The 27897-nt window shown below is 41.2% G+C and overlaps 1 protein-coding gene across 1 annotated transcript; it reads left to right on the top strand.

Annotated features, from left to right (window-relative positions):
- The first annotated feature begins 268 nt into the window (after nucleotides 1-268).
- On the top strand, nucleotides 269-27652 carry RIF1 (replication timing regulatory factor 1). Its single transcript, XM_088529151.1, has 35 exons — nucleotides 269-452; nucleotides 1002-1080; nucleotides 1770-1866; nucleotides 2454-2584; nucleotides 3052-3146; nucleotides 4856-5045; nucleotides 6263-6355; nucleotides 6454-6592; nucleotides 7642-7793; nucleotides 8945-9065; nucleotides 10072-10245; nucleotides 10506-10616; nucleotides 10878-10940; nucleotides 11557-11657; nucleotides 12031-12117; nucleotides 12869-12942; nucleotides 13093-13273; nucleotides 14055-14162; nucleotides 14436-14585; nucleotides 15858-15957; nucleotides 16222-16486; nucleotides 17605-17647; nucleotides 18029-18231; nucleotides 18676-18775; nucleotides 19134-19277; nucleotides 20545-20687; nucleotides 21054-21143; nucleotides 21271-21325; nucleotides 21846-24539; nucleotides 24945-25091; nucleotides 25347-25424; nucleotides 25517-25632; nucleotides 26473-26626; nucleotides 26905-27013; nucleotides 27311-27652. Exons 1-35 carry the CDS (start codon nucleotides 346-348, stop codon nucleotides 27529-27531), a joined length of 6915 nt encoding a protein of 2304 aa, XP_088385277.1. The 5' UTR covers nucleotides 269-345; the 3' UTR covers nucleotides 27532-27652.
- Nucleotides 27653-27897: the final 245 nt, after the last annotated feature.

The raw sequence follows: 27897 nt of genomic DNA, 5'->3' as shown, positions 1-27897 counted from the left end.
CTCCGTTGAAAGCCGCAATCGCAGCGCGGAAGCGGCGGGACCTCGCGCGGAGCGCGGCGACCCACGCAACCCCCGCGCGCGCGGAGTCAGGGCAGCGCCGGGGCGGGGCCTCGCATGTCCCCGCCCCCCTGGGGGCGCTGGGACCAATGAGCGGAGGGGGCGTGGCCCGGCCAGGCGCGGGAAGCGATCCGTGGCTCCGCGCTCCGCTCGATGACCTCGTGGCTCGGCCGCGCGCGCCGCCCCCCGCTCGTCTCCCGCGCGCCGCCATCTTAGCCCGGGAGACGGCGCGGGGCGCGTGGTGGCGGCGGGGCGGCCCCGCCACCCCCGCGTCCCTCCGCCGCCATCATGAGCGCGCCCGCCGCCGCCGCCAGCCTCCTACCCCTGCTCGAGACCCTGGAGGAGCCGGCCGCGCCGCCGGGGGACTGCACCGACGCGCTCCTCACCGTCGCCAAGTGAGCGCGGGGGGGCGGGGGGGCGGCCGCCTGAGGCGGCGGCGGCAGCGCCGCGTGCGCCCGCGCCACCGCGTCCTGCTACAACGGAAAACTCCAGAGCTTTGCGATCGGAACGTTTTAATTTGTAATGTGCTTTCCGTGTGTTGTATCGCTGCGTAAAGTTTATTTGATATTTTTACGGCAGTCACGGGAAGTTTGCCCAAAACATTTGCCCGGTAGTGGTTTTTATCAAAGGTGACAGGTGAAAATCCTAGTGTGTTTTATGCTCCATACCCCAAACAGTGAAATTCTTAATGACCTTTCTGCTAATATATTAGGATGCACGTGCTTAAAAAAACAGGGTTTTACCGTTATGGTAGGTTAATTATGTGGTAATTAGTAACGTTGCTCTTTCCCTTATAGACATATTTTTAATGTTCTGAGGAAAACGGTTACTGTATAACCCCCAGATTTAGACAAACTCATGGGTTGTGTGTATGAAAAGCAGTGAGCCCCAGTGCCACATTTAACACTTGTGAATGTCGCTTGTCTTCTCTCTGCTCCTTCAAGTCGCTTGACTGGTGAAGAGGCCAAAGAATTCAGTGTGGAGGTCAAAAGACACTTCTCTCGACTGTGCAGAGTGCTGAAGGTATGTGTCGTCTTTCATTTCTTTTTTTTCCACAATTTATTTTAATGAAGAAACCCAAAGGGATGTTTAGGTACCCAAAGGGATACCCTGTTACCTGCTCAGACTAAGGCTTGGACTGAGCTCCAGCAATGCTGGCTTGAGCTAGTGACATGGTAGTAAGGGTTTGTTGGTAAATTTTCCTTCATGTTATAGAAATTACTGTGGAGAAATAAATTTGAGCCTTGGATGAGTTCATGCTGTGTTGTGCAGTCAAATCTAATATTCCTGAAAAGGTGCACTGTGTTCTGCCTATCCTTAGAAACACTTGGGAGAATTGGAATATGAAGCAAATCTCAAGGGATTTGGAATATGCAGGTTGCTGTTCTAGATGCCTTTTTAATATCCTGTTGTAGACATTTGATAACAGTTGGGAAGTTAGGTAGTAGTACATGCACAGAAAAGAATTAAAGAATTTCTGATATTTAGCACATTTTAGTAAAGCTGTTGAAATTGGTTCTAATGTTTTGAACCTCAAATTCTTTCAGTAATTTGGGTTATATACAAACAGAATGTCTTAACTGTTGGCATATTTTCTATCAAGTGTTCTGTTTTGATAGCTCTTTTCATTAAGCAGAAGTCTTGGAATTAAGGCAGTTAAAACTTCATAGCTGCTTCTGTGGCTTAAGACTTTAATAACTTATTTTTTTCAGGAGTACATTTTGAGTCAAAACTTGGAGCTGAGTAATGCAGCATTACAGGCCTTGGGATTTTGTGTTTTTAATTCCAAGATTACATCTGAATTATCTGGTAAGCAATCTAAAGCTTTCACTTATTTGATAATTTTTAAAAAGCATAGCAGGACTCTTTCTTTGTTACTAAATGCTTTAGTTTTGACTAAGTTACTGTTCCAAGTGGTATAGTAGTTTTGTCTCTAACACAAGCAGTGCGAGCAGTTCCCTACTGTCATTTTATGTAAGAAATTATAGTGTGTTTCCATACTAATTTCCAGTTTCAATAAACACTTCAATAGCATTCAGTCCTGTAATTTGTTTTTGTGGAATTGCTAATGAAAAAAGATGCCTACTTCCAAGTAGGAAGTAGTTGCATTTTCCTTCCTAGTTGCATCTGAGTGCATTGTTTATTTTGTTCTTTCTGTAATGTAAACACTTGCTGTTTGATCTTTACTTTTTTGTGCATTCTAATTATTTTGAAAGCTACAAAAATTGCTGAAGAGTAATGTTTAAGACATTAAATTGTGGCTTTGGGGAGCTTTAGCTACATGCATCTTCTTGCATTAGTGTTTACTAACTGAGCAAAATGACCTGAATGAAACTTGCTAAGATGTTGGTTTGATTGCACAAGCAGAATGTGAGTGCTCTGCTTTCTGCTTTCAGCAACAGAAGTAAAAGAGCTGCTTTCAGCAGTGAACAACCTCGCTGTAAAAACTTCAGACAAAAACACTCGCACTCGAGCACTTTGGGTGATCTCTAAGCAGACGTTTCCTTCTGAAATTGTTGGAAAGGAGGTAAGTTCCTTAGCTTTTTTTTCCTTTTTTTTCCTCTTTCTCTTCCACACATGATTGCCAAAGGAAATGGAGCTTCATGCAATTTTTGGTCACTTTTCACCTAGTAACTTTTGAGTTTGAAGGTGATTTTCTGTCAAAATTGACAGGTGGGTAAAGGGCCTATTTATATGAAGTTCTTGGAAGCTTTTTTTTAAACAGGGATACCTACAGAGAAGAAACAGTTCAAATAGATTTGGTGCATTTGAGGGAAAACCCGCAACGTGATCCTAGCAATTGCATTAGATCCCAGCGAAGCTGCATGGGAGAGAAACATTACGATGCTCGTTTTTTTCAGATTTCTGATCTTAACTGGACCCAGGGTAATCCAATGACTGGGCACACTCGGAGCAAACCAGATTTCAGAATTCCTGCTGCTTATAGAAATACTCATATTTGGTACGGTGCTTACTCTCCTATTTCTTCCTCAGGTGTCCAGCATCATTTCTACGCTGGAAGCGATCCTTACCAAAGGAGATGTACCTTCTATGATCGTTGAATATGAAGCACTGAATGTTGTGATACGGTATGTGCACTGCAGTATTTGGAATTTTTAGTCTTTTGAAAAACTATTGAAACAATATTAGTGAATTTAAATATTCTGGTAATATTTCGAATGATTTTTGAACTGTTACAAAGTATTGCAGAATATTGTATTTATTACCGTCAGTGCAATAGAGAAATTGTGTGAATTATTGTTCCAATTTCTGGCCTTTTCCAAGACTCCTGAATTGCTGCATCTGCAAAGTATTCCATTAGTGATAATATGACATAACTGATACTGACACAGAAAGTAATCAGTGTTCAGATGAACTTCAGTTGCTTTAATTTTTAAAGCCTTATTAGGAATGCTAAGTTATTGCCAGTGTCTCATTTACTCTTGTGTGAGTCAGAACACAACTCACCAGTCATGTTTTTTTTGTGTTCTGATTTTTCAAAGTGAAGCTGGTTGAGAAATTTTCGTTCTCATGTGGAAGGATTTGCATTTAAAACTCTTTTCTCATTGGTGCCTTACAGATTTAGCACTACTCCACATAGTGCTATTGATACACCATTTAATTCCAAAGTCAATGTTTTAGACTATTCCTGAAGGGTATTAGTGAAGAGATTTTTATTTTTATTTGGAATTCTTTTTTTTTTAATAGGAAATATTTTTAAGCTTAAATCCCAAATACAGCTATATTAAGTCTTCTTATGGTTTGTTATAGTTCTGTAAGGGGGAAATAAATTCTTCAATTGTGTGCATTCGTCTAGGAGAAACAATTACCAGTTACTGTGGTAATTTGCTTATTTTCTCCCCTTCATTTTAATGCATCAGATTTTTGTAGCAGAGAATTTGGGTATTACATTTTCTATTTACTTTGTATTTAGCAGCCTTTTGCATCTGAATAATTACACTATATACTTTTTTTGCATATCTGAGGTGCAATACAGAAATACTTTTGATACATTTTGCACTCTTTATTAATAGTTTTGTATTCTTCTATAGGATTACAAAAAGGATTCAGTTACTCTCCAAGGCAAGAGTTGTACTTGAAAATAAACTTTAAACGGGTACTGGCTCTCAAGTTCAGTGAAACCCGTATTAAGAGGATGCTGTGCTTCAAAAGTCCCTTAGGCTGATGGCAAATTTAATTGAATGGTCCTTCAGCCTTCACCTTAAAGACAGGAAACCTTCTCTTGAACAAAATTGTTGAGAGGCAGCAATTTTCCTTAACATGGTGAGACTTTTGTTAGCCATAATGATTTGATATGCCTGGGCCACACAGAATAACTGGGAAATTCTGTCTCTCCCAGAGAGACAACCTTCTTCCTACAGGCGAGTTTGAGTACACATCAGGTACTCCTGGCTCTGAAAGCCTCATCAGCTTCAGTGTGGGGTTGTGTAAACATAATTATTTTTGTCTTGCTGTGCTCAGGCAATGAAGCAGTAAGGATACATGACGAATCTAGTTGGGGTCTGTGCAAATCTATGCTGCTTCTAGGTTCAAGCTGTCTTTCAAAAACCAGTGTATATGGCTTTGTAGCCTGTTGGACCTGAGCTGGTCTGTGTGAAACCTCTAAGGAATGGTTCAATTTGCAAACTGTACTTGGTTATTAATGACAAAGAAGTGATTGTATGTTTCCTTCAGGCTTTCAATTATTGCGCTGAGAACGACAGTGGTAAATGTCAGTTTGTTGCCCTCTTGGAGAGGGACATCTGAATTACCTTTCAATTCTGTGTTTTGAATCCAGCTTAGTGGAGCAAGCACCAGCCCAGATGGGAGAGGAGGCCGTGCGGTGGGCAAAGCTCATCATCCCTCTGGTCGTGCATTCCGCTCACAAGGTGCAGCTCCGCGGTGCCACCGCGCTGGAGATGGGCATGCCCCTGCTGCTGCAGAAACAGCAGGAGGTGGCGGCCCTCACCGAGCACCTCATGACCACGGTGAGTGCAGATGGGAGGCCTTTCTCTGCTCTAAAGGCAATGCCTCCAGTTGTTTTATTTGTTTTTATATGTAATATAAAATCTAGATAGAGATTTTTCATGTAGCTCTTTGCTGTCACTGTGCTGATGGCAGCAGTTTTGACAGAAGTATGAAGGTAATGGCAGTGTAGTTACAGCACCACTGCAAAAAAAAAAAAAAATTCTGTTATGAATCATTGATCAGGATAATAACCTGTGGTTTTTAAATGACCTTTATCTGTTGATAGCCTTAACTCAGGGGTAGCATCATTAAACTTTATTGCCTCTTAAAATGATTTTATTTTACCAAACTATAATAATAGCATAATATAGAGTGGGAGTGACCCACATTATCTATCCCAGCTTCCTGCCCAAAGTAAGGATTGGGTTGCTCAGAGCCTTGTCCAGTTGGCTTTTTGACATCTGAAAGGATAGAAATCCTACGTCTTGTATCTGGGCAACCTGTTCAGTGCTAACCACTGCTGTTTAACAAAAAGAAGATGTATAGGTTTGGGTGGCAGCTTGTTGTTTTTTCCCCTTTTGCCCGAGTGGAATTTGCCTTGTTGAAACTTGTGACTATTTCCTCTAATCTCCTCGGATGCCTCTGAAAAGTGTCTCGTGTTTTCCTTACATCCCTGCTATAGGTAGCAGAGGAGTTTCCATTTGCCTTTGAGTTTCTGAGGTTCCTGCCAGCCTTTTTCTCAGGCCCGTTGAGGTCCCTCTGAGTGGCAGCCCTGCTTGCCAGTGCTCCAACCTGCCCAGCTTGGTGCCAATGACAAGCTCGCTGGGATGCCTTCCATCCCGCCCTGCAGGTCATTGCTAATGCTAAATCACGTTGAGCCCATGGCACCAAAGCTGGGGTGGTTAGCTTCTAACTCCCCACATCTTCCTCTTGCTCTCCTTTTTATTTATTTATTTATTTATTTTCTCCGGTGTTTCTGTGGTTTCCTAAGGGATCTTGTTGTTGCTAGCATACCTGTAGAAGCCCTTTGTGTTACCCTTAACATCACCACTAACTGCTAGCTTCATTCTATATAACAATAATCAAATGTTAGGAAATGTTTAACTGATCTACTGGTAAATGCGGCATGGTGCAGAATGGTATCTGTCTGATCCAGGTTTTCCAAGAATGATGAACAAAAGCACATGCTTTTTAGAATATATTCCTTGCCAAAATATTTCTTTTTTTTTTTTTCCAGAAGTTAATTTCAGAACTCCAGAAACTGTTCGCTACAAAAAATGAGACTTATGTCTTGAAATTATGGCCGCTGTTTGTGAAACTGCTGGGAAAGGTGAGTAGAAGAGTAGTAAGTTAGTTTCCCCAAGGATTAATGATTATAGATTTTTGACAGCATAAATATCTTAACTCTGTGAACATCTTTATCTTTAGACTCTGCATCGTAGTGGAAGTTTTATTAACTCATTGCTGCAACTGGAGGAACTTGGATTTCGTAGTGGCTCACCAGTGGTAAAGAAAATAGCCTTCATTGCATGGAAGAGTCTAATAGATAACTTTGCTCTAAATCCAGGTAGATTTAAAAACAAAAAGCTAACAGCTGAACCGTTCTATCTATCATCATTTTGCCTAAATGGAAGAGAATGGTGTTTTTTTTTTTTTTTTTTTTTTTTTTTTCCCCTTCAGTTTGGTAGTGATCAACTGTATATGCATAAATAAAAGTGAAATATGTTGGGTTTTTTGGTCGAGAACTAACTTTGTTTGGCCACTTCTATTTTAATTTTGTTATTAGGAGACATAGTAAAAATTAAGACTTTATAACAGTTTGAGCCAAACAATAATGAAATAGAGAGGAAAAATATTATTTTGTAGATTTTATTTTGCTTTGTATTGTCTACTTGAATAAGAGCAGTGGTTCAAATCTTCAGTAATTTAAGGTGTTGGCATTTGTGGTATGTGTACTAATCTGAATAACAAGCACTGCAAAAGCAGTATGAGCAGTTTCGTGTTAATTGCGAAGGAATGTGTTCTGCTGCTGCTGAGTTTACTGAAAGTTTCTGATCTTTGAGCATTTGGATAAAGTTGAGCAAACTTCTGTCCAGACTTGCTTTGCTATTCCTACATGCTAGGAAGAGTAATTTAAGTAATCTGTAAGTCATATAAATGCTTCAATGATAAATTATCATTTGTGGCTCCAGTATTCTTTTAAAGTCACTGTCTCATTCAGTAGCTAGTGCACATATGCACTATTATTAATTATTGATGCATATTATTGATTTTTTTCCTTTTCTTTTTTCTTTAAATTACTAAGGATGAGTGAATATAATTTTACCATGTTTATATTAGTATTCAGCAAACTTCATTTCAGTCCTAATATTCAAAATAAGTAACTGCTATTTCTGGAGTCATTCCTTAAAACTTTTTTAAAGGGCCAGAAAGATTGGTGTCTACATAATGTATTTTATTTTCACAAGTTATTACTCATTGTACTTAAGATAAACTACATTAGGAAGAGACATTTAGTTTGGAAAGTGTCTTTTTTTGCTATCCTTGTTCTGCAAATCATTTCTTAATTACTTTGCATAAAAATACTTTTTTTTTCTCCTTCCCTCTCCCCTCAAGATATATTGTGCAGTGCTAAGAGGCTGAAGTTGCTAATGCAGCCCCTGAGCTCCATCCACGTGAGAACGGAGGCTTTGGCACTGACGAAACTGGAGGTCTGGTGGTATTTACTTATGAGGCTGGGACCACAGTTGCCTGCAAACTTTGAACAGGTAAAAAACTGAAAACAGTCATGGCATAGTCATTCAGCCTGTGTTGAGTGTGTGAAGCTAAATCTCTCTCATAACACATTTTTTTATATCTGTTCCCTTCAGTATTAAAATGAAATTGTTATAAAGGACTACATTAGACTTACCCTTATGAATATCATATTTTAATATATCCTATGTAGGAGTACTTGGGGCAATGCTTGCAATCCGTTTAAAGTTCTGAAAGAGTTGAAAGCATATTTGCATGTCCTGTGAGCATCTGAATGAAAATCTGTGCTCAGGACACAGTTGTAAACCTAAGCGAATTGTGTAAGAACTGCTTTGTCTTTTCACTGGGGAAGTAATGTACTTTGCAAAGTCTGCAGTAGGAAAACATACTGAAAAGAGTGCAAAATATTTAGAAAGCGACATAGAGCAGTGACCCAGGTGTACTTTTCTGTACGATTTGCCATCAGTTGGGCATTGCTTTGCCCTTCCAAAGGAACATCCAGTGAACAAGAGGAAAAAGAAACTATTAGGATAGCCTGTTCGCAGAGATGCTGTGAAAACCTTCGACGTTTCTACATGGCAGCAGATATGTGGGATACTAAAAAGGGAGTCTATGTCTGTTTGAGCAGGTGTATTACAATTACTTAAGGAACCAGGAGGATTAACTTTTATATTTTTGTCTTCCTGAAACACTGTTTTTTGGCTTGTGCTGACTCGAAATAATATTCGGATAATCCTTTAGGATTCAAACAGGACAGGCCTGAGTGGAGGTTTCTGTTCACAATGGATTTTTGAAGACTTAGACTTTTAAGCAATGCTTAGGTAGTTGCCTTTAGTAGTAGTCCCACTTGTTCTGGAAATGTGTTTTGATAGAAAATGTGATAATGTTGTTAGTACTTGCATTATAGTTGGAATGAATAAAGTATTACTATTAGGTTTTTGAATTTCGTTAAATTAAATTTCACAAAGTTAGAGGAGGAGGAGTTCATTTACCTTTTTAATTAGGGTGCAATTAAATCACTTCTACAGTGAGCTTGGCTTAATCTAGCCTTTGAATCCAGCAAAGGGCTACTAAAGTGACTGAGGGATTAGAGCATCTCTTATGAGGAAAGGCTGAGAAGGCTGGGACTTATTCCTGTTTTCATTGAGGTTTGGTATCTTTGCAGGTTTGTGTACCGTTAATCCAGAGTACTCTAAGTCTAGATTCTTCTGCTGTGTTGCAAGGAACGCCTTCACGTGGCCCAGCCAGCCAGAGCGTGGCCTCAGCAAACCCTGCACAGAAATCAGGTATCAAAACACAAGCCCCTTTCCAACTATATTTCAGCAACTGATCTGTTACGTTACCTACTCTTGGATTGAGTATTTCAGGATTTAGAATATTGCATGCTTATCTGAGAACTTAGAGGTCGTGGCTTAGGTTAGTTAATAGAGACTGTGGAGTTGTAAGTTTACAAAATCTCACTAATCAAACAGCTGAAATCTGGCTTTTAACGTCCAGGGTTGTGTTGCCTTTGGTGAGGGAACTTTGAGACTCTGTTTCTCAGTATTTGTTGGTATAGGCACTATTTATGTGGCCATTTTCAGTTCTAGAGTGTTTACACATTTTGTTTCAGCAGGGTCACAATACGGCTGTAATATTGGTTCTTTGGTTCTTTAAATATTGGCTGTAATATTGGTTCTTTATGTTAAATACTGTCAAGTTGAGCTACGTATCAAAATGAGTTACAGAACTGCCTTTCTTCGCTGTCTAGAGCACCCAGGAATCTAGGCCTTAGGTAACTGTAATAACCTGGAGGTTATTACAGGCTGGAGTTGTTAGAAACTGCAAGGACATTCTGTGAGTCTCCTAGATATATAAATCTTCCTGTTATTCCTTTTAACAGGAAAATCAGTTAATTATAATTTTGTGACATCCTCTTTGAAATCCACCAGTGTTCTGTGCATCTGGGGCTCTCCCACTTTAGCATTTCTGCTAGAAACTTTTATACTCATAGAGCGATTAGTAGTTACTGTATAAAGGCAGCTTTCATGGGGACACTTCTTTCTAAAGAAGCTGAGAGCCTGAAACTGTTGGTAGGGGTCTTTGGAAGATAGGTGTGTTTTCAAAATACATGTTTATTACTGATTTTAATCTAACTTGGGATAGGAGTTTGTACTAGATGTCTGTCAGAAGTCCCTTTCAGCCACTGATAATTTTTTTTTCATGTTAACTTTGTTTTGGTCAGTGAACTTTCCTTTCACTTACTTCTAGATGAAATACTGGGTAATGCAATTTTTCAACCCCCCCACCTAGGTCCATACCCATTTGGAAGTCCAGCCACGCCAAGGATGAACTTAAGTTCTGGTACAGCAGGAACGGTGATGATTCCTTCCATTCAACTTTTGGGAATTGAGATGCTGCTTCACTTTTTGAGAGGCCCAGAAGTTTTGAATTTTGCCAAGCAAAATAAGCTCGTACTGAGTTTAGGTAAATGAGTTCTGTTTTTTCAAAGTACTTTTGTGTAATCTGAAAATTACTACTTTTATGAGATTTGAAGATGTCCATTAGTATCATGAAATTCTTGAAATATTTAAAAGTGTTAATTGCCATTTTTATATTGGAAGATGTTTTCTGTTGTATCACATGCTTAGGGTGTGTGTTCATACTTGTTTTTTTTTTTTTTTTTTGAGATTTACCTTAAAAATATGCCACAAAATAAAACACATTCTGTAAATCTGTTCTTGCAGAGCCTCTCCAGTACCCGCTAATCAGTAGCCCATCTTTCTTTTGTAAGCATGCCAGCACACTTATAAATGCTGTTCAGGATGGCTTCATTGCAGTTGGAAAAGAGGTGCCTGGTAAGAACTTAATGGTGAATTTTTATTTATTTATTTATTTTTCCTGTGGGGAATGGAGAGTTATTTATTTTATTTTTTTTTTTAAAGCCACTATTCAATAATATTCTTGTGCTAATATTGTTCAATGGAACTGACCTGGCTAGGTTTGAAGGATTGAGTTGTGACTTAAGTCAAAGTCTGTAGTTTAACACAACTTATACTTTAACTTCAGTGTCTGTTCAATGTTTTTATTATAAACTGAATAGAAATGTTATCTTGCAGATTCTATGCTGAATGTTATATGGCAGGACATTAATGGATATGTAAAAACAGCTATCGAATCAGGTAAAAAAAAAAAGTATATTTTTATTGGTTATTGCTGACTAATTTTTCATTGAGATTCTGAGAAATTTTGTTTCATTACCTGTAACTGCTGATTTTTCAGTGTCTTAATCGAGTTAGTATATTTTTTTTCTTGTGTGACTACAGCTACTTGAAAAGAAAATTTTGTCTCTTAGTAAACCTAATCTCTTCATAGTTGTAACAAAAAAGGCCATTGCTCAATGTAGGCCTTAAAAGTGCAGGATATTATTAATACCAAAGTTGTCTTGCACCGAACGGTCTAACTGAAAAGCATAGTAAGAACCCAGTACTGCACATATTACTTGGATGAAGTAATACTTGACAGCATTTTTGAACATATTAAAGTTAAGGGTGTACAGCAGTCCATGTTGAAGGTAGGAAGGTTTTTCAGCTTTAATAAAATTACATTTTATTTCTGTAAACTTTTTACACTGTTCTTTGGAGCAAAGACTTAGTATCTGATTCTGCAAAGTATCTGGCATATGTTTATAGCCAGATATGTTAATAGGATTTGTTTCAGCTTGAAGTATTATATTTAATGATGGTGAGTGTGGCCATTTGTTTGTTCTGCTGTAACTGTAAATGTACATTGTTTTAGGAAATAAGAAAGAAAAGCAAGGTTCCGAAGTACTGACCATGTTGCTCCAGGCCTTAAAAAACATTGTTAGATCAAATTCTCTTCCTATGCAAAAAATACTGGTAAGTCAGACGTGTGGTTTTTATCCCATATCTTTCCGTTTTTCTGAATTCTGCTTGGTGGCATTCTTGTGTTTTATGCATCAGGACTGGCTCTTTATAAGAGCCAACTTAGGTAACTGTAATCAGCTTACACAGTGCTGCTTACGGATTTCCTAAAATGTGGAGGTTTTTTCTCTTTATCAACAGTGTTTACTGTAATAGGTATGTGATTCCACTTGCAGAGCTTTTGCTTTAAAGAACTTTTATGATGGATTTCTTTTTTTGACCTTTTACTACGGAGGACTGTTACAGTTTTGCTAGTATTTTGTACTGCCAAAAATATATTTCCTAAGCTTCTAAATGTTTAAACGTTTCCTTCTTTTCTTGTCCTTAGTCTCTCATTGACATTACTATTAAGGAGTTGCCCCCAAAAGTCTTGGGATCACCAGCTTATCAGATTGCTGATATGGATCTCTTAAATGTAAGTGTGACTTTATTCCAAATCTCTGCCTTCATTAATGCCTGAAGGCATTAGGACGTTTGTGCGCACAAATGTACAGAGTACAAAGCACTATAACTCTTAACCTTTTAAAAAGAAACTTTTTTAGCTTCAGCTATAGAATAACTGGTGTTCTGCTAAAGAGCCAGGATTTTTCACTACAAGTTTTTATTTTGAACTCTCATGGCTGGCAGTTTCCTATGGTTTGCTTTTAGTGATTACAGGTTGCTACCATGTAGTCATGTTAAAGATCACAATCCCAGAATCACAGAAGTGTTAAGCTTGGAAGGGACCTCTAGAGATCACCTAGTCCAACCCCTGCTCCAGCAGGGACACCCAGAGCAGGGGCACAGGGTGGCATCCAGGCAGGTTTGAAGATCTCCAGAGAAGGAGCCTCTACAGCCTCTCTGGGCAGCCTGTGCCAGGGCTCTGGCACCCTCACAGCAAAGAAGTTCTTCTTCACATGGTGTTTTAATTTCTACCCATTACTCCTTGATCTGTCACTGGCCACCACGTAGAAGAGTTTGGCCCCATCCTCCCCTCAGGTATTTATACATATTGATCAAGCATTCTCTCAGCCTTCTCTTCTCCAGGCTAAACAGGCCCAGCTCGCTTAGTCTTTCCTCATACGAGAGGAATCCTGTCCCTTAAGATAGCCAATTCACTTAAACATGTAACTATTTCATTTGTTCAAAGTATAGACTCTTTTGACCTCTTAAATTTCTTTTAAAAGGGAACACCAGCTTTGTTCTTAATTCAGCTGCCTTTCCATAATGACCTCTTGGAGCAGTGTGTAACAGATGAGAGGTATGTGCATTGCAGTAAAGACTACTGTGGTTTTTGTTTCCTTTTTAAGCATGTTTCCCATGGTCTAAGACTTTATGGAAGCTTCTATCTGACTTCAGCTTAAAAAATAAAACAAAAAAAACCCTTACCTATGTAACTTTTCTCCTCTAGGTTCTTTGTAATCTTGGAAACCCTTGTGGGCTGTGTTTTATCTGGTCCTGCATCCCCACTGGCTTTCAGTGAATCGGTGTTCTCTATTATTAATCGGAGTGCAAAGCAGGTGGAGAACAAGGAGCATCTCTGGAGAATGTGGAGTATTGTGGTTAATCCGCTCACCGAATGGATTAATCGGGTACAGTGTTGGTGTTTTGTCCCCAGCCCTTGTTCCTCTGTCATCCCCAGCCTTCCCAAAGGAAAAACACAGGGAAAGATAAAAAGTTATTGTATTAAAGTTATTGTAGTCAGAAGAGTAATCATTATTCTGTACAGTGTGCATTGAGCATTGGGATTTTTTCCTTTTTAAAGATTTCAGATGTGCCTATGCATAAGATTTGAGCTTCCAGTGTAGGCTGGTTGTTGTGAAGGATGGCGACTAGCCCTTCAGGACCTCTTAACCTTTTAATAATAAGCTTGCTTGCTCTTTGCATGCTGAGTTGCAAGATTTAAGTTATTATTAGGACAGCCTTTTCTAGTAATGAAAACCCTAATAAAAGCCATGTAAACTGCAATATTCAACCAGTTTTACAGGCTGCTTGCAAGGAATATGCTGACTTTAATCTAGGAATTGTCAAGCTTATCACCATGTAGTCATTGGACCTAAAAAAAATCTTTGGAGATTTGAAAGATGTTATTTTTAGGTGCTTTAAATATATTGCTAGCATCACTTACTGTAACTGAACTAAGTAAAAAGTAATTCTAAATTCTAACTCCATTTTTTTCTTTGGGGTTAGGGAGCTGTTTTGGAATTAAAAAATCCTTCTCCCCTGTTTAATAATGGCTTCTACTAATGGCTAATCTGGAAACACCATAAGTTAAATAAAACTTATGCCAAGTTTATGTACAAAATAACTCATTTAGAACAGTCTTATCTAAGTTTTGCAGCTTGCTAATGCAGAGTAAACTTCTTATTGCAGACTAATGAAGTAAACCAGGGAGATGCACTGGAACACAACTTCAGTGCTGTCTATAGTGCGTTGTTGCTACCTGTATTCCATATCTTCCCAGTTCCAGAATTTCCACAGGTAAGAGAATTGCTGGCACTGATTGGAAACAATGGGCTTCATGGAAATAATGAAGTGCTATCTAATAATATCAGGGTAGAGTTTTGTTTATTCATAAGTGTGCGTGCATATCATATATATATTCATATATACACGCATGCACAGGATATATGTATATAGTTTTAAGGTTGGAATTCTGGAGTTGTATAGATTTTACAGAAGAAAACCTAAAAAAAATGTATATTTTTATGCACAGACATCGATATTTATAAACCTTTTCTTTCTGTTTTAAAGCCAACGATGAAGTCCTTGTTGCTCGCTTGGTCAGAGCTGTATCGAGCCTTTGCTCGCTGTGCTGCTTTAGTTGCAACAGCAGAAGAAAATGTGTGTTGTGAAGAACTCTGTGCAAAAATAATATCTGGGCTAGAAGGTGAAATTCCAGTAGTGAGTATAAACCAATGATACTGAATTATATAAACGTTTCAGCAAATATATTTTGAACTAGGTACCTGTACAAGAATGTATGGAAAGTTTTTATGTAGCTTTTTCTGTAACTTAAAAATTGGTGGTGGGAGAAACTGAAATAAAGCAGTAAGATAATTCTTTTAACTAGTCAGAATTAGTGAGTTGATCCAAAAACGGATTGACAGAAGCGAATAAAGGTAATTATAGTGCTTTATTATTAAAATAAGCCAAGCAGATCTTGTATTTGGCTTCTAAATATTTAAGTAATACTTGTTTAGTGAGTGCCGTTATCATAATAAATATAATTTGATCAGTTGAAGTGAATATGATGCAACTTAAGGTCAAATTAATCAATACAAAAAAAAGATGCCTCTATTAGGAAGGAGAGTGGGTTAGCATCGTAGCATTCAAAGAACAGTTTGCCCTGTTCCTTAAGGGGAGAAGGAGGGAGGGAAGAGGAAGCATACTGTAAAAAGAAAAATTAAGAAATAACCAAGAAAAGTGGAATCTGAAAACATACTATTTAGAGGATTACATCATTACAGCTGCTTTTAGATACTGCTGTATGCAGTATACTAATCGTGATGATAAAGTTCAATTTTCAGAAATAAATAATTATTCATTAAGGTAAACTAGAATTTAAGAGCTTCAGTATGCAAGTGACATTGAAACTAGACTTTTTTGGCCTTTCTTTTAAAAGCAAGCAAAAGTACTTGTTTAATATAAAAAAAAAAATCCTTGGCATTAGTCTCTTCATCTATACTAGAAACTGTAGCTCATAATGAAATCTTGCTGTTAATGCTAAGGCCATCAATGTTTTTTTTAAACAAAATTTTGGTTTTAGTAGATGAAATCAAACACTCACTGAAATTTGATGACGTGTTCTGCTAGACAGCTAGTACTTCTAACCTTTATATTTTTGATGCATCTTCTGAAATCTAATGTCTGCCTGTTACTCTTACCTCTTTAGAATGATGTATTTTTGCATCTAATTTGTCTAGAGAGGGAAGACTGAATCTTATCAAATGTGCTTATTTTAAATCATAAACATGATTATGCAGTCAAATTTCATCCATTTCCCTACATATGAAGTATGAAACATACGAAGTTTTTGCATTGCTGTTCTCAATGGCCAACACATCTTGGTGTTTTTTGTTTATTTTTGTTTTATATATATGTCTCTGTTTTTTCTTTCTTTTTGTCACTGTAACTGTTTTAAAGGTTTGCTAGTGACTTCTGTTTGTTACTCAGGTCTCTTTAGTGACGGAGGGTCTCACCCATGTTATGTCAGTTGTGGTGGACTGCATCAACTTTGCACCGTATGGCACTAAATATCAGCCAAAAATTAGATGTAAGAGGATATTTCAATATCGTGCTTTTGTCTTTTTTGTTTTATTTTATTTTATTAGGTTCGTTGAAAGTTGGAATTTTCGTGTGTTCAAAAGTGATGACAATAAAATATCAGCTGCCCATACAGTTGAAAAGCTACTGTTCATGAAGCTTCATGTAGGGGGGAAAAAAGTTCTAATGTATTTAGTTGTAATAGATGTAACTTAGAAATCTTAAAGCATGGAAAAGAGTGAAAAATAAACATTTAAAATGTCTTTTCCTTTAGCTCCACAGACACCTACGGACTGGTCGAAGAAGAAGAAGGAGCCTCTTGGAAAGCTTGCCCCTCTGTTCAAGATCCTGGTGATGCTGGCAAACTCTTTCCATGCGTTCAGTTCCAAAGAAACCTGTTCAGAAACGCTGGTCTCTGTTGGTCCTTCAATTATTGCTATTCTTCACAATATCATCAGCCACGTTTCGTTACCTTCAGTGATTGGGACTATGTTTGCAATGTTTTCAAAACCTCTGGCAATTTTTTATGAAAAAACAAAGTGAGTATTTTAGGACTGGAAAACTGAGTTCATTGTATTGCTGTTTAGTGATGTAATTTTGTGTGGTCTGTAGTACTAGAAACTTTCAGCTCCAGCTAGATTTCTTTTAGAGCACAGAGTATTTTGCTTAGTTTGAACCTAGCTGGGAGGCACCTTTCTTGTAGTGCACCCAAACACTGCAAACAGAGCATATCTGCCTGGGAGGGTCGCTGCTAACCTGCTGCTTTCTGTAATGGCCCTGTATAAACCAGGGTGCTGGGTTGTGTGCACAGTAGGACCCAAATTTGATATTTCAAATTGCCATCTCTTTGGAGTTAATAACATTAGCTCCACTTCATTATTTGTAAATTGAAAGTTTCAGTTGTGATATCTCATTTCATTAGAAATGGCCACTGGAAATAATAATTAAAAATTGCCCATAGGTAAATATAATCTGAAAATCGCTGTAAAAATCATCCAGCTTGAATAAATTCCCCTATCAAGGTAGAGTTTAACTACACCACTCTCTCCACCTCCCTCCTCTGCATCCGAGCAAAGTTTGTCTTGGAATTATTTGTTAAAAGGGCAATGTTTGTGCTGGGTGTATGTCTTTAAAGGGAGCAAATATGTAAGCAAATGTAAGTTTGGAAACATCTGTGCTCAGGATGGAAGTCACAGGTTTGAAAGAAATTACAAAACACATTTTTCAGGATTGTGTGTGTAGGACTGTGTTTGCATGAAATCAGCTTAGGTGCTGCTTCAGGTTTATGTGCAGATGTTTATGGGACCTGGGAAACCTGGCTGGAAAAGAGAAGTGAAGGTAGAAGTTACTTTATCAGAAATCTTTTTTTTTTTTTTTTTTTTTTTCTTTTATAAAGTTGAACTAAGTGCTCATTTTTGCCATTAAGTTGTTTAAAGGCATATTTAGGGCATGCGGGTGTCTGGTGCTAAAGGGATAGGCTCAGCTCAAAGTCTTTGAGCCAGGAGGTTTATAACCCTCCAGGGAAGAGGGTTGTTACCCAACATTTGTCAAGTTGTGTATTCAGTGTTGTGTGCAGTGTTTGAGTGTGTGTTTTTAATACCTGTGTGCGGATAGATGAGAAAGCAGAATATTTCATAGTTTCTTTTTGTTTTGACAGGCTTGCTGATGTCCCTAGAGCCTATAATAATCTTAACAACAAGGTAAATTTCTTGGAGAAACAGCTGGAGGGAGGGGGAATGTGGCAGTCCAGAGGGAATTTTTCTTGCCTTTCATCCTGTATTCTAAACAAAAATGTAGCAAAGGTAGAGAATTAATTTTTAAACTATATTTTCCTGAAAAGATGGCTAATATGATTAGCTTAGATATTAAAACACAGTTATATCCAGTTTATTTGAAGTGAGATTCTTTCTGTGACATGGTGTTCAGACTTGTTTATGCAAGCCATGATGTCCTATAGGGTAACAATTCTTTCTGTATTTAGAAAGCTTTTTTTTTTTTTTTTTTTTTTTTTTTTTTTTAAGTAGTAAACATGTGCAACATCAGAATGAAAGACTAAAAATACTGCTTCTCCCCTCCCTCAGCTTGAAAAATTGCTGGCCGAGATCATCCTGTGTTTACAGTCTCACTGCACTGGCTCTTTTGACAGTGAGCTGCTGAAGCAGCTTTCCCCATTGCTGTGCACACTGTTTCAGCACAGGAGCAAACAGATCCGCAGCCAGTGTGCCCACTTCTGGAACGCCACGTTTGCCAAGGCTGCATCGTTAACATACCCTGAAGAACTAAAGTAAGATTTCCTTTTTGTATGTTGTGTGTGGCTGGGGCTGTAAAAAATACAGTCAATGCAATTTAAAGCAGATTCTGATTGTAAGAACTAGACTTGGTCAAGTACATATGTCCAGAAGTACCTGGTGGTATATTTGAATTGTACAAGTATCTTCATTCCTGAAGTTGACTATGCAGTGACTTAAATATACAATTTTATCCTCAGATGTTTAGGAGAATGTCTTATAAATATTTAAAATATGCCTGGAAGTCCATGTACAGGGTTACCTGACTGTTAAAGCCATGAATTGTAGCACAAGCGAGGGAGATCTGAACTTACAGATGAGTGAATTGGCGTTATCCTGTTCGCCACGTGCATTCTTGTTACTGTGAGGGCTGCTGTGTCGTGTCTGCTGCTTCTGCTGTGTGATTCTCCCCCCTGAGTCTAAAATCTTGTGTCCTGCAGAGCTGTGCTGACTCAGGCCAAGCAGAAGACGCCGCTGCTGCTGCCCGGCTTTGAGAGCATTGAGCTAGCAGAGGAAAACAGCGGCCCCTTCTCTGATGCTGTGAGTATTTTATTGATCCCAGTGAGTGCTCCACTGTGTATAATAAGGGGAAATGTTCAGACGGTTTCCTGGGGTGCCAGGAATTCTGTTTTGGGGCGTTTGGGATTTTTTTTTTTTTCTCCCCACAATTGGCTTGCACCTGCTTTGTGTTTGAAGTGCAAAGCTGAGTGAACAAGCCCTGGCAAGAGGCTGAGCCGACTCTTAATAGTTTTTGCAGTTCAAACTTTGACTACTACCAGCTCGTTAATAATTAGAGAAAATAAGGGAGTGGGAAAGATGAACACATCTTGGGATGGGTTCATGAAACCAAATTCAGTTTCTTCATAGTAACACTTTTAGTGTGTTTTTATTTTAATAGACGGAAAATTCACAGTGGGATGCAAAGATAAGTGGAATGGAAGTAAAGTCAGCTCGAAAACGAGATTCTCTGTTGGCACAGACAAGTGAATTAAAAAATGAAGTAAAAGACAAGACCAGTAATGTTCAAGTAACATCTGCAAAGGTAAGGTATTTATGAATAACTACTCAGATCCATATTTTTTTCTGCAGTTGAATATTTAATACTGTTTTGAATTCTTAAAGTTATTGAATCATCTAATTACTTCAGTATTCAATCTTTTCTTTCAAATTTAAGCTCTCTAGAATGTTCATGTAAATTCAGTTCAAATTCTGTAATAACTTTGCAGATTGCTGAGGTTTGAGGGGCTGTGGAAGGCTGCAATGGGATGCACAGTTCATGACGAGCTCTAGTGCTGGGGTGGATCTTCAGTGGGGTGGAAGACCAGTGCCACATGCTCAGAGTTTGGTTTGAGTAACACTGCCGACTCTGCAACTCTGACACTAGTCAGAGAGAAGAAAGGCAGAGTTTCTTCTCTCTTGTTATCCATAAGATAACAAAACGTGGAATCTAAGTTTTTAGAAGCAGTTCAATTGAAAAAGGATTTTTTTCTGTCAGTTGTGATTGGCCTTGAGACTGTCAGCACCAGTTTAGCTTACAGTGCACTTGCCTGTCTTGATGCTGCTCCTGCTCTGCGTTGGTGTTGGAGCGGTGCATCCCCATCCTGCTTGTGCTGAGCCCTTCCTTCCAGGAGGGTCCCACATGGGCCCGTTAGGTCCTGGGGGTGGCCCTGGGGTCGGTGCTCCCTGCTCTTCACCCCCACGTGGTGCCACTGCAGAGGTGACCTTAGAGCCAGGCACTGCAGCCCTGTGCTGGGGCTGATCTGCTGCCTGCCCGTGCTCAGCCGCATGTCTGCTGTCAGGTGCAGGAAGCAGCAGGGATCGTGGTCCTCAAACAGCCACAGCTGCTGCGTTCCCTCCTAAATCTGGACCTCAGAGCCTTTGGAACAGATAAACCTGCCCAGGAACAGGAAACCTGAGAGATCTGTTGGGGGATATTAGCACTTTCTGTCCTTTGAGTGGGATGGAGACAGGTAAAGATGGTGACACTAAATACTAGTCATCCTGAGTACCAAGGTGACCTCACCTGTTAAAGGCTTTGCATTTCAAGAAACTGAAGGAAGTGCAGAAGCTTATCCCTTCACATGAGGGCAGAGAGGAAGGGTTGCAGAACCTCTCCCTCAGGTGGTGGGGGCAAGAAACAGGCGTAGGGTAAACCAGGGCCTAGAGGGGGATTGCTGCTGGCTAAAGCTGCAAGATTCTCAGTCGTTTATTTCAGAGCTCTTTAGGATGGATGCCCCTGAACTGGGGAAGCTCTGTTACCTGCACCTGAACCTGTCTCATTTCTAATCCAGCCTTTTTGCTTTCCACAGCTGAAACTAGAATTTTCACCTATGAAGGTTAGAAGCGAGATAGTTTTGGAAGAGGAGAAATCTGCTGATTTTGTATTTATTCCTCCAGAAACTAAAGCAAGAATATTGACAGAACATCAGAAAGAAGTGCTTAGGTCAAAGAGGTCTGTAATCTATTCTGTTTAAACTTACTATGGAATGCCCTTGTATCATGAGTATATCAAATGGACATAACTTTAATTCCTGTATCTCAAACTACTGTAAAAAACTGTGTTTCACTCTTAAAAACTTAATGCTAACAAAGTTCCCTATTTCACTACACTACAAGTAACCAAATTGGTGTCTCATCTGCCTGCCTTATTTTGATCACTTAGATATGATGTATGTGTGATCTGCCCTTAATTTGATACTGTAGGCTTTGCACTTTTATTCCATGACTCTTTTTTGGAAAATAAAATAGAAGCTGTCACTTTTCTTTTTTAAAATAACTGAAATAAAAGGGTGTTCTATTTTTTTCCCCCTCTCTTCAGATCTGATATTCCTGCAATGTACAACAATTTGGACGCTTCACAAGATACTACTTTATTTTCTCAGTATACTCAGAGTCAGGAAGAGTCTTTGTAAGTAAAGGTGGCCAATGTATGCATGAAAGTGTCCCTCCCCTCCTCTTTTTTTTTCTTTCTCTCTCTTTTTTTTTTTTTTTTTTTTTTCTCCCAGGACTTCTAATTTAATTAACTTTTATTTTAGAGAAAAGCCTTCTTTAAGAGACAACACAAAAGAAGATACGGAAAAGAAACCTCAGGTAATTTCTTACTGTCAAGTGTTAGAACATCAGAAGCATAACCACGAGTGATATTTTCCTCATATTAGCACTTCTGATAATGGGTAGGAAAACCCTTAACTGGCTGGGATAAGTCTGTGCTTTTTTAAATTGGATTGGTAGCTCTTCCAGCAAAAAATGTAGCACACAAATAGAGCAACTCACAGGAAGGTTTTTTCCTTCCTGTGGAGGAACCTGTGAGATGCTCTTTGCAGGTTCAGCACTAAGCAGTGTTATCCTGAAGTTTTGAGTTCATCTCCTTTCTCTTGCACCTCCCTTCTTTTTTCCATATCTAAATAGTATTGATATGGGCGACATCAGCCAAAGAAGCACTGTCTGTACTCGAGTGCCAAAAAAGTGGAGTAAAATATGGCAACTTTTTAATTAAAAGTATTTCAGTTGTAAGTTTGTTGAAACCTCTTGTACATGTTTTATTGAAGTATTTTGCAATTCTTCTTTTATATCACAATTACAGTTCTCTGCTGTCCTTCCTTTTGGACAGGAAGAAAATGCAAAGAGCGAGGGCTGCAGGGCTGACACAGATGAGATCGTGGAGGACTGTGAGGCCGATAACACCCCTGGCAGTGCTGCCTGTGTGGAAAACAGCTCCCTTCCCCACGCAGAGGAGAGCTCCGCTTCCAAAAGTGAGGGGGAGCTCAAGGACACAGCTGACACGGTTCTGATGGAGCCGTCGTCTGGAGAGGAACTGGAAAAAAGCGCCATAGAAGCAGCCTCAAATGAGGCCTTGGTGTCGGGAGGAGGAAACACCTCCAACATCAGTAGCAGTTCGACGTCGAGCGACGTGATCTCCGGGACGCCGCAGCCCGCGAGCCGGCGGCAGTCGTTCATCACGCTGGAGAAGTTTGATAGTTCAGAGCACAGACCCTTCAGCGTCTCGGCCTTGCACAGCTTGCTGGAAGCTCCTGGAAATGCTTCTGCGTCAGAGAAACAAGAAAATACAAAAAAATCCAAGGTTGATGCTAAAGTAGAAAAGCGTGGTGAAAAGAGTAAGAATGCTTCAAAACCTGAATCTGAAGAAATAGTTACTGCAATACGAAGGCTGACTCGCAGGCAGAGCAAAATTGAGCAACAAGGAAATAAGCAGCCCAAGGTTTCAACTAAAGCAGACAAAGAGAAGAGCACACAAGAGTCTCTTGTTCCCAGCAATACGGAAAATAATCCCATGGAAGAAACAGAGCGTGTTCTGCTCAATCAGTCTCAAGCTCTCCGTTCTACTGATGCAGAAATTAGAAAAACTGAAGACAGCCTAGCAGAAGTGGAAAAGATCAGGGCACTGGATGCAGACTCTAAAGAAAATAAACCCCCGGAGCCCACTGCACCATCTGACCAGCTCACAAGTGCTGATAATCAGGTTCCACATGTGTCTCCTAGCCCAAAGGCACTCAGACGGTCTTCGAGACGACGGTCAGAACCCGCAGAAAGTGCGACAGGGAGTCAAGATAAGGAAAACAGCCACCAAAAGAAAGACAAGCGTAAAGACGACGAGAAGTCTGCGCAAAGGAAGGTGCCACAGATTAAAGAGGATGCGTCCCAAAAGCAAAAAGCAGCGGAAACTGGAAATAGAACAGAAAACCACCCACCTGAGAGAGCTGCTGCAGAAGACTCTGGCTCTAGGGAGTCTCGTGCTCCAAGGGCCCCTGATGAGGAAGAGAACAGAAGTGCCAGGAGGCCAGAAGAGGGTTCGAAGGCTGATGCGGAGAGTCAGGACTCCAGTTCGGATGCAGCGGGTCAGAAGGTGAAGGAGCGGCCACGGTACCACACCAGGAGAGCTTCACAGGGGCTGCTCTCCAGCATAGAAAACTCCGAGTCTGAAGGCTCGGAGGCCAAGGAAGAAAACACCAGGAAGAAGAGATCAGGAAGAGTGAAAAATGACTCTCCTGAAGTTAGATTGAAAGAACAGGTGCCAGAAGGGCACAGCCATGAGGTGTCTTCTCAAGAAACTGAAACTAAGGATGTGCTGGAAGTGAAGGCGAGCGAGGGGAGCTGCGAAGCCAGCGCAGAGGCTGTGCCCCCGTGTGAGCCCGACCAGCCCAAAAATCAGGCAACTCCCCCGGGAGCTGCCAGCTCGGAGGGCTCCCCTGGTGCACAGAGCGCAGCGGGGGAACAGGACAAAACCGAGGTGCTCGCGGAGTCCGGCAGCAACCCGGGCCTGGCTGAGCAAACCTTGAAAGCAGAGGAGGAAAATAAATGTGGTGAAAAGCGAAAAAACACAGAAGACGCAAGCTCAAGTGTTCTGAGCGAACTTGTAGCAGGAGCAAATGCTTCAGGTAGTGGTTTCTCCTCTTCGCCAGTACTTGAGTGTCAGCACAAGAGAAGCAAGAGGACGAGAAGAGCAAAGAGCTGTGATTGCTGTGTAAAGGTAAAACGGCAACTGAAGTCATTAACTGAAATAAAAATGGAGACTGATCACAAGCTGAGCGAGCCCCAAACAACCCCTACTCGGGCAGCCGTAAACACGTCGGAGGTGTCTGAGGCTTCTAACCTGGAGGAGAGCTTGTCCATGGCGCCGTGTGCCATGAGCACCCCCCTGCTTCCCACTAAGGAGCCTGGCGCACTTGGCTCGCAAGGAGAGCCCGAATCCAGGGAGAGCCTGCAGGGAAATCGTGCCGTGGTGGAAGAGGATCTGGAGAAGGACGCAGCGCACGCGGCTGGTGGGAGCAGCGACTCGGTGGCGGGAGCAGAAGAGCCCGTTGATCAGAGGGACCCAACGGAGCCGTGTCCCCCGGCCGAGCCCACGCACAGCGCGGGGGCTGCAGAGGAGGAAGAGCAAGGGCCAAATGCACAACTGGAGGAGGCGCCTGCGGCGCTGGCTGCTGCCGGCCAAGCTGAGGAGACAGACACCAACGAGCAGGAAGCTGATCGGGATCATAAGGATGAAATTCTCCTGGGAGAGCCTTACAGTTTTCAGGATAGGGAGATGAAAGAGGAATTGATAGAAACTGAAATTGAAGTGCCTGAAAATGAAGCCTTAGATAAAGAAGGTGCAGAAGGAAGCAACAGCGTGGACTCACCTGAAAAGCCAAGAGATCTTGATGCTTTAGTTCTAATCAATGAAAGCCCTACCAGTGTGCAGGCACGCTGTGTGTGGTCGCCTTCAGCTTCTCCATCCACCAGTATTTTAAAGAGAGGTGTAAAAAGAAACCAAGATGACGACTCCTTGTCACCTGCTAATAAGGTATTGGAGTGTCTTTGAGTAGTAACTGGCATGTGTGATCTGGAATGTAACGTGTGTGCTGAATTACTGACCCTTTCATCTTCCATTTTAATTGATCTCACGCTAAAGGTGGAGCCCTGCACAATGCACAAGGCCTGGCAGGCTGGTACTACTGGAGAGGGAGGGAGGAGGGACGGACACGAGTGCTGGGTCCTGCCGCTGCCTTTGGGGCTCTTGCGAACGCGCCGCGGTTTCCTTCAGCACTAACCGAGTCCGAGCTGCCCTGGGGTGCAGTGTGTTCAGTGCCATTGGAGGACTTTGACTGCAGCAACTTCAAGCAGAGTTTTTGGATTCATTTCACCCGAGGACGATGGTTTGAGTTTGTGCTGTAACTTAACCTTAAAAATCACTTCTCTCTAAAAACAGATTCGTCGAGTTTCTTTTGCAAATCCAATTTATCAAGAAGGTCTGGCAGATGACATAGATCGGAGAAGTCCCGTCGTTAGATCCCATTCTTCAAATGGTTCCCCGTCTTCACGAAGTCTTAAAATTTTATCTAACATCCAGGCTAAGGTAAACTCTCTCAGTGTGTTCTGCGTGTCGCAGCTCCTCGGGTTCCCATTTATGATGGGTATAAAACGGTGTGTACCCCACTGCGTGTCTGTAGTAATAGAGAATAAGTTTAAGAAATACTGTTACAGGCTCTTTCTGTTGAGTGAGATATCTATGAAAAGAAAAATATTTTGAGATGAGGGTAGCTAGAATCTTACAATCAACTGAATTCCTACGATCCTGAGAGATTTCTTTTTTTCCTCTTTTTCTACCCAGCGTATTACCACTCCAACCAAAGGATTTCTGTCCCCAGGATCTCGTAACCCTAAATTTAAGAGCTCAAAGAAGTGTTTAGTAAGAAGTGCTTTGGTTCATGTATATGTTCTATTTTTTTCTGTATTTGGCTGTGTGATAGTTAATTTAATAATTTTTCTGTATTTTTCAAGATCACTGAAATGTCCAAAGAATTGCTACCTTGCTCGACTGATCGTGTGTATCCTGCCCTAGTTGGCTGTAAAGCACCAGTTGATATAATTTTACCTCAGATTACATCGAATATATGGTGAGTGGGTTATTGCTGCTGAAGATAGAATTTAATTTCTGTTAAAATATACTTATTGAAGCTACAAAAAGATTTTTTCTGATATAAGATGTGATGACTTACGGAGGTGTTTTTTTAAAAGAGGGGAATGGAGGGACTTAACTGTTGTTACTAGATGCTTCTTGTCAGGCTGAGCGGTGCGTTCCTGGGATCACAGGGAGCATCTCCCGGTAGGTAGGAGGGAGAGGCTGATCCTTAATGGTCTGTGGCGGTAGCGGTTGGAGTTCCTGGGTATTCCTGCTGACGGGAATACAGACACCGTCCCCCGGCGCTGCCGGGAGCTCTGCGCAGGAGGAGGGATGCTCAGGCAACGGCTCTTTCGGATTCACAAAGGGTTGTGTGAAGCTGTGCTGGGTACCGCTGAGCATCAACACGTGCCTGACCGTACACACGCTCGGGACGCACCTTCCCTGAGCATCCCGTTCCCTGCAGCACCCCCAGCACGAGCAGTTAACTGGTTTCTGCTAACAAATTTAGAATCCTGATAACGAATGCGGAGCCAAACTGCAGCTTTCCAGCGGGGCTGTTGGAGGTGGCGGCCTTGGCGCGTTCAGCTCTGTCTCATCAGCCGTGTCGGAGTTTCAGGGCACTGTCCTTGGGATGCAGGGCGAGCCTGTGCACAGAGAAGAACGTCATTGCTCTTGCGGCGTTCCCCTCATTTGTCTGTGTATTAATTGGTCTGTATGTTAATTCATGTAAGACCTCTTCTGGCCCCCTCATCTCTGGGAGAAGGGACATGGATTCTAGCACAATAAACAGGATAACTTTTGATAACATAATTTTTTTCCCCCTCTTCTGCAGTGCAAGAGGTTTGGGGCAGCTCATTCGAGCGAAGAATATTAAGACTGTGGGTGATCTGAGTACTCTGACGGCATCGGAAATCAAAACTCTTCCTATCCGCTCTCCTAAAGTTTCCAATGTTAGAAAAGCTCTAAAAGGATATCACGAGCAACAGGTAAAGTTCAGTGTTAGGCCTCAAAAAGCCAACGTGATGGCCTGGTAACTGCTGTATCTGTCAGCAGTAAAATATTTAACTTTTTGATCAATCTCATCTGTCAAAGTAACCTTGTAATTAAGTGATCTGTACCTTGAATGCCAGTATTACTAGTGGGACATAAGGACTGTATTAAGAGTTTAAACGTGACCCACCGTGCAATTTCAGTGTGGTTTGGGGGGATTTTTTTTTTGTCTGCTTAAAATGTCTCTCTTGCTCCCTGCCAAATAAACCTTCAGGTGAAGTCTCGAGGGTTTGAGGAAATAGCAGCACTTGAAGACACCGAAAAGCCAGTAAACAACGTGGAGGATAAATCATTTTCTGTGGATGAAGAAAAACTTGCAACAGGTAATTGTTGAGCAAGAAGCCTAAGCCGGGCTGACGGGTGGTGGTGCCGGTGTCTGAAGGGGATCCACCACTTTGTTGTCCTCGATCGTGGTCGTGCCGCAGGACCCAGCGCGGTGCAGGTCCCTCGTGGGGAAGGGGAGCCTCGGTGCGGAGGTGCCTGTGTCAGACGCGCCCTCGTGGTGCGTCCACAGCTCCAGCACGTGGTCGTGCATGGGAGAACCCTGTAACCTTCCAGCAGCGGCTCCCGTGGGAAGCCGCCCTGACCTGTTGCACTGTCCTCCTTGCTCTGCTTCCCAGATCTGATGGACCCGGTTGTGCTGAGCGCGAAGGGCCCCGGCGCAGCGGATCTCCCGCGGCAGGTGGAGGCGCTCGCGGCTCAGCTGGGCGCCGCCGATCTCCACAGCTACCCAGGAAGCCAACTCTTCGAGATGCACGAGAAGCTCGTGGCCATGACAAACTGTATCATGAAAAACCTGCAGGCTCGCTGGAAATCGCCACCCCATGAAAGTTTTGAGTAGCTGTTGATAATTTCTAGGCAAGGGGGACTTTGTTACACTGTTGATTTTTTTCCTGAAAACCTGCTTTTCATATTTGAATTGCTCCATGAGCTGTGCATTTGTACTATACAAATTTTTTTAAGAACTATATGAGCAAATGTATCATGTGTTTGTTGTTTTGTGGGATTACTTATTCCATCTTAGAGGTATTTGTATCTTATTGCTATGCATATTTCTTTCAGGTGGTGAAAGAAAACTTACGGGGTGCAATAGCAAAGACTGTGAAACCAAACCAACAGAGTAGTTAAATTATTTTTTTCAAATCCTAAGTGTTCTTACTGCTGCAGCCTCCGACCTCCGTGGTTAGATGGGAGCTGCAGCTCCCCT

The sequence above is a fragment of the Tinamus guttatus genome, unplaced genomic scaffold (genome assembly GCF_059628265.1).
Source record: "Tinamus guttatus ecotype Peru unplaced genomic scaffold, ASM5962826v1 Tinamus_guttatus_pri_ptg000325l, whole genome shotgun sequence".
Classification (NCBI taxonomy): domain Eukaryota; kingdom Metazoa; phylum Chordata; class Aves; order Tinamiformes; family Tinamidae; genus Tinamus; species Tinamus guttatus.
This window is presented reverse-complemented; position numbering and strand designations above follow the sequence as displayed.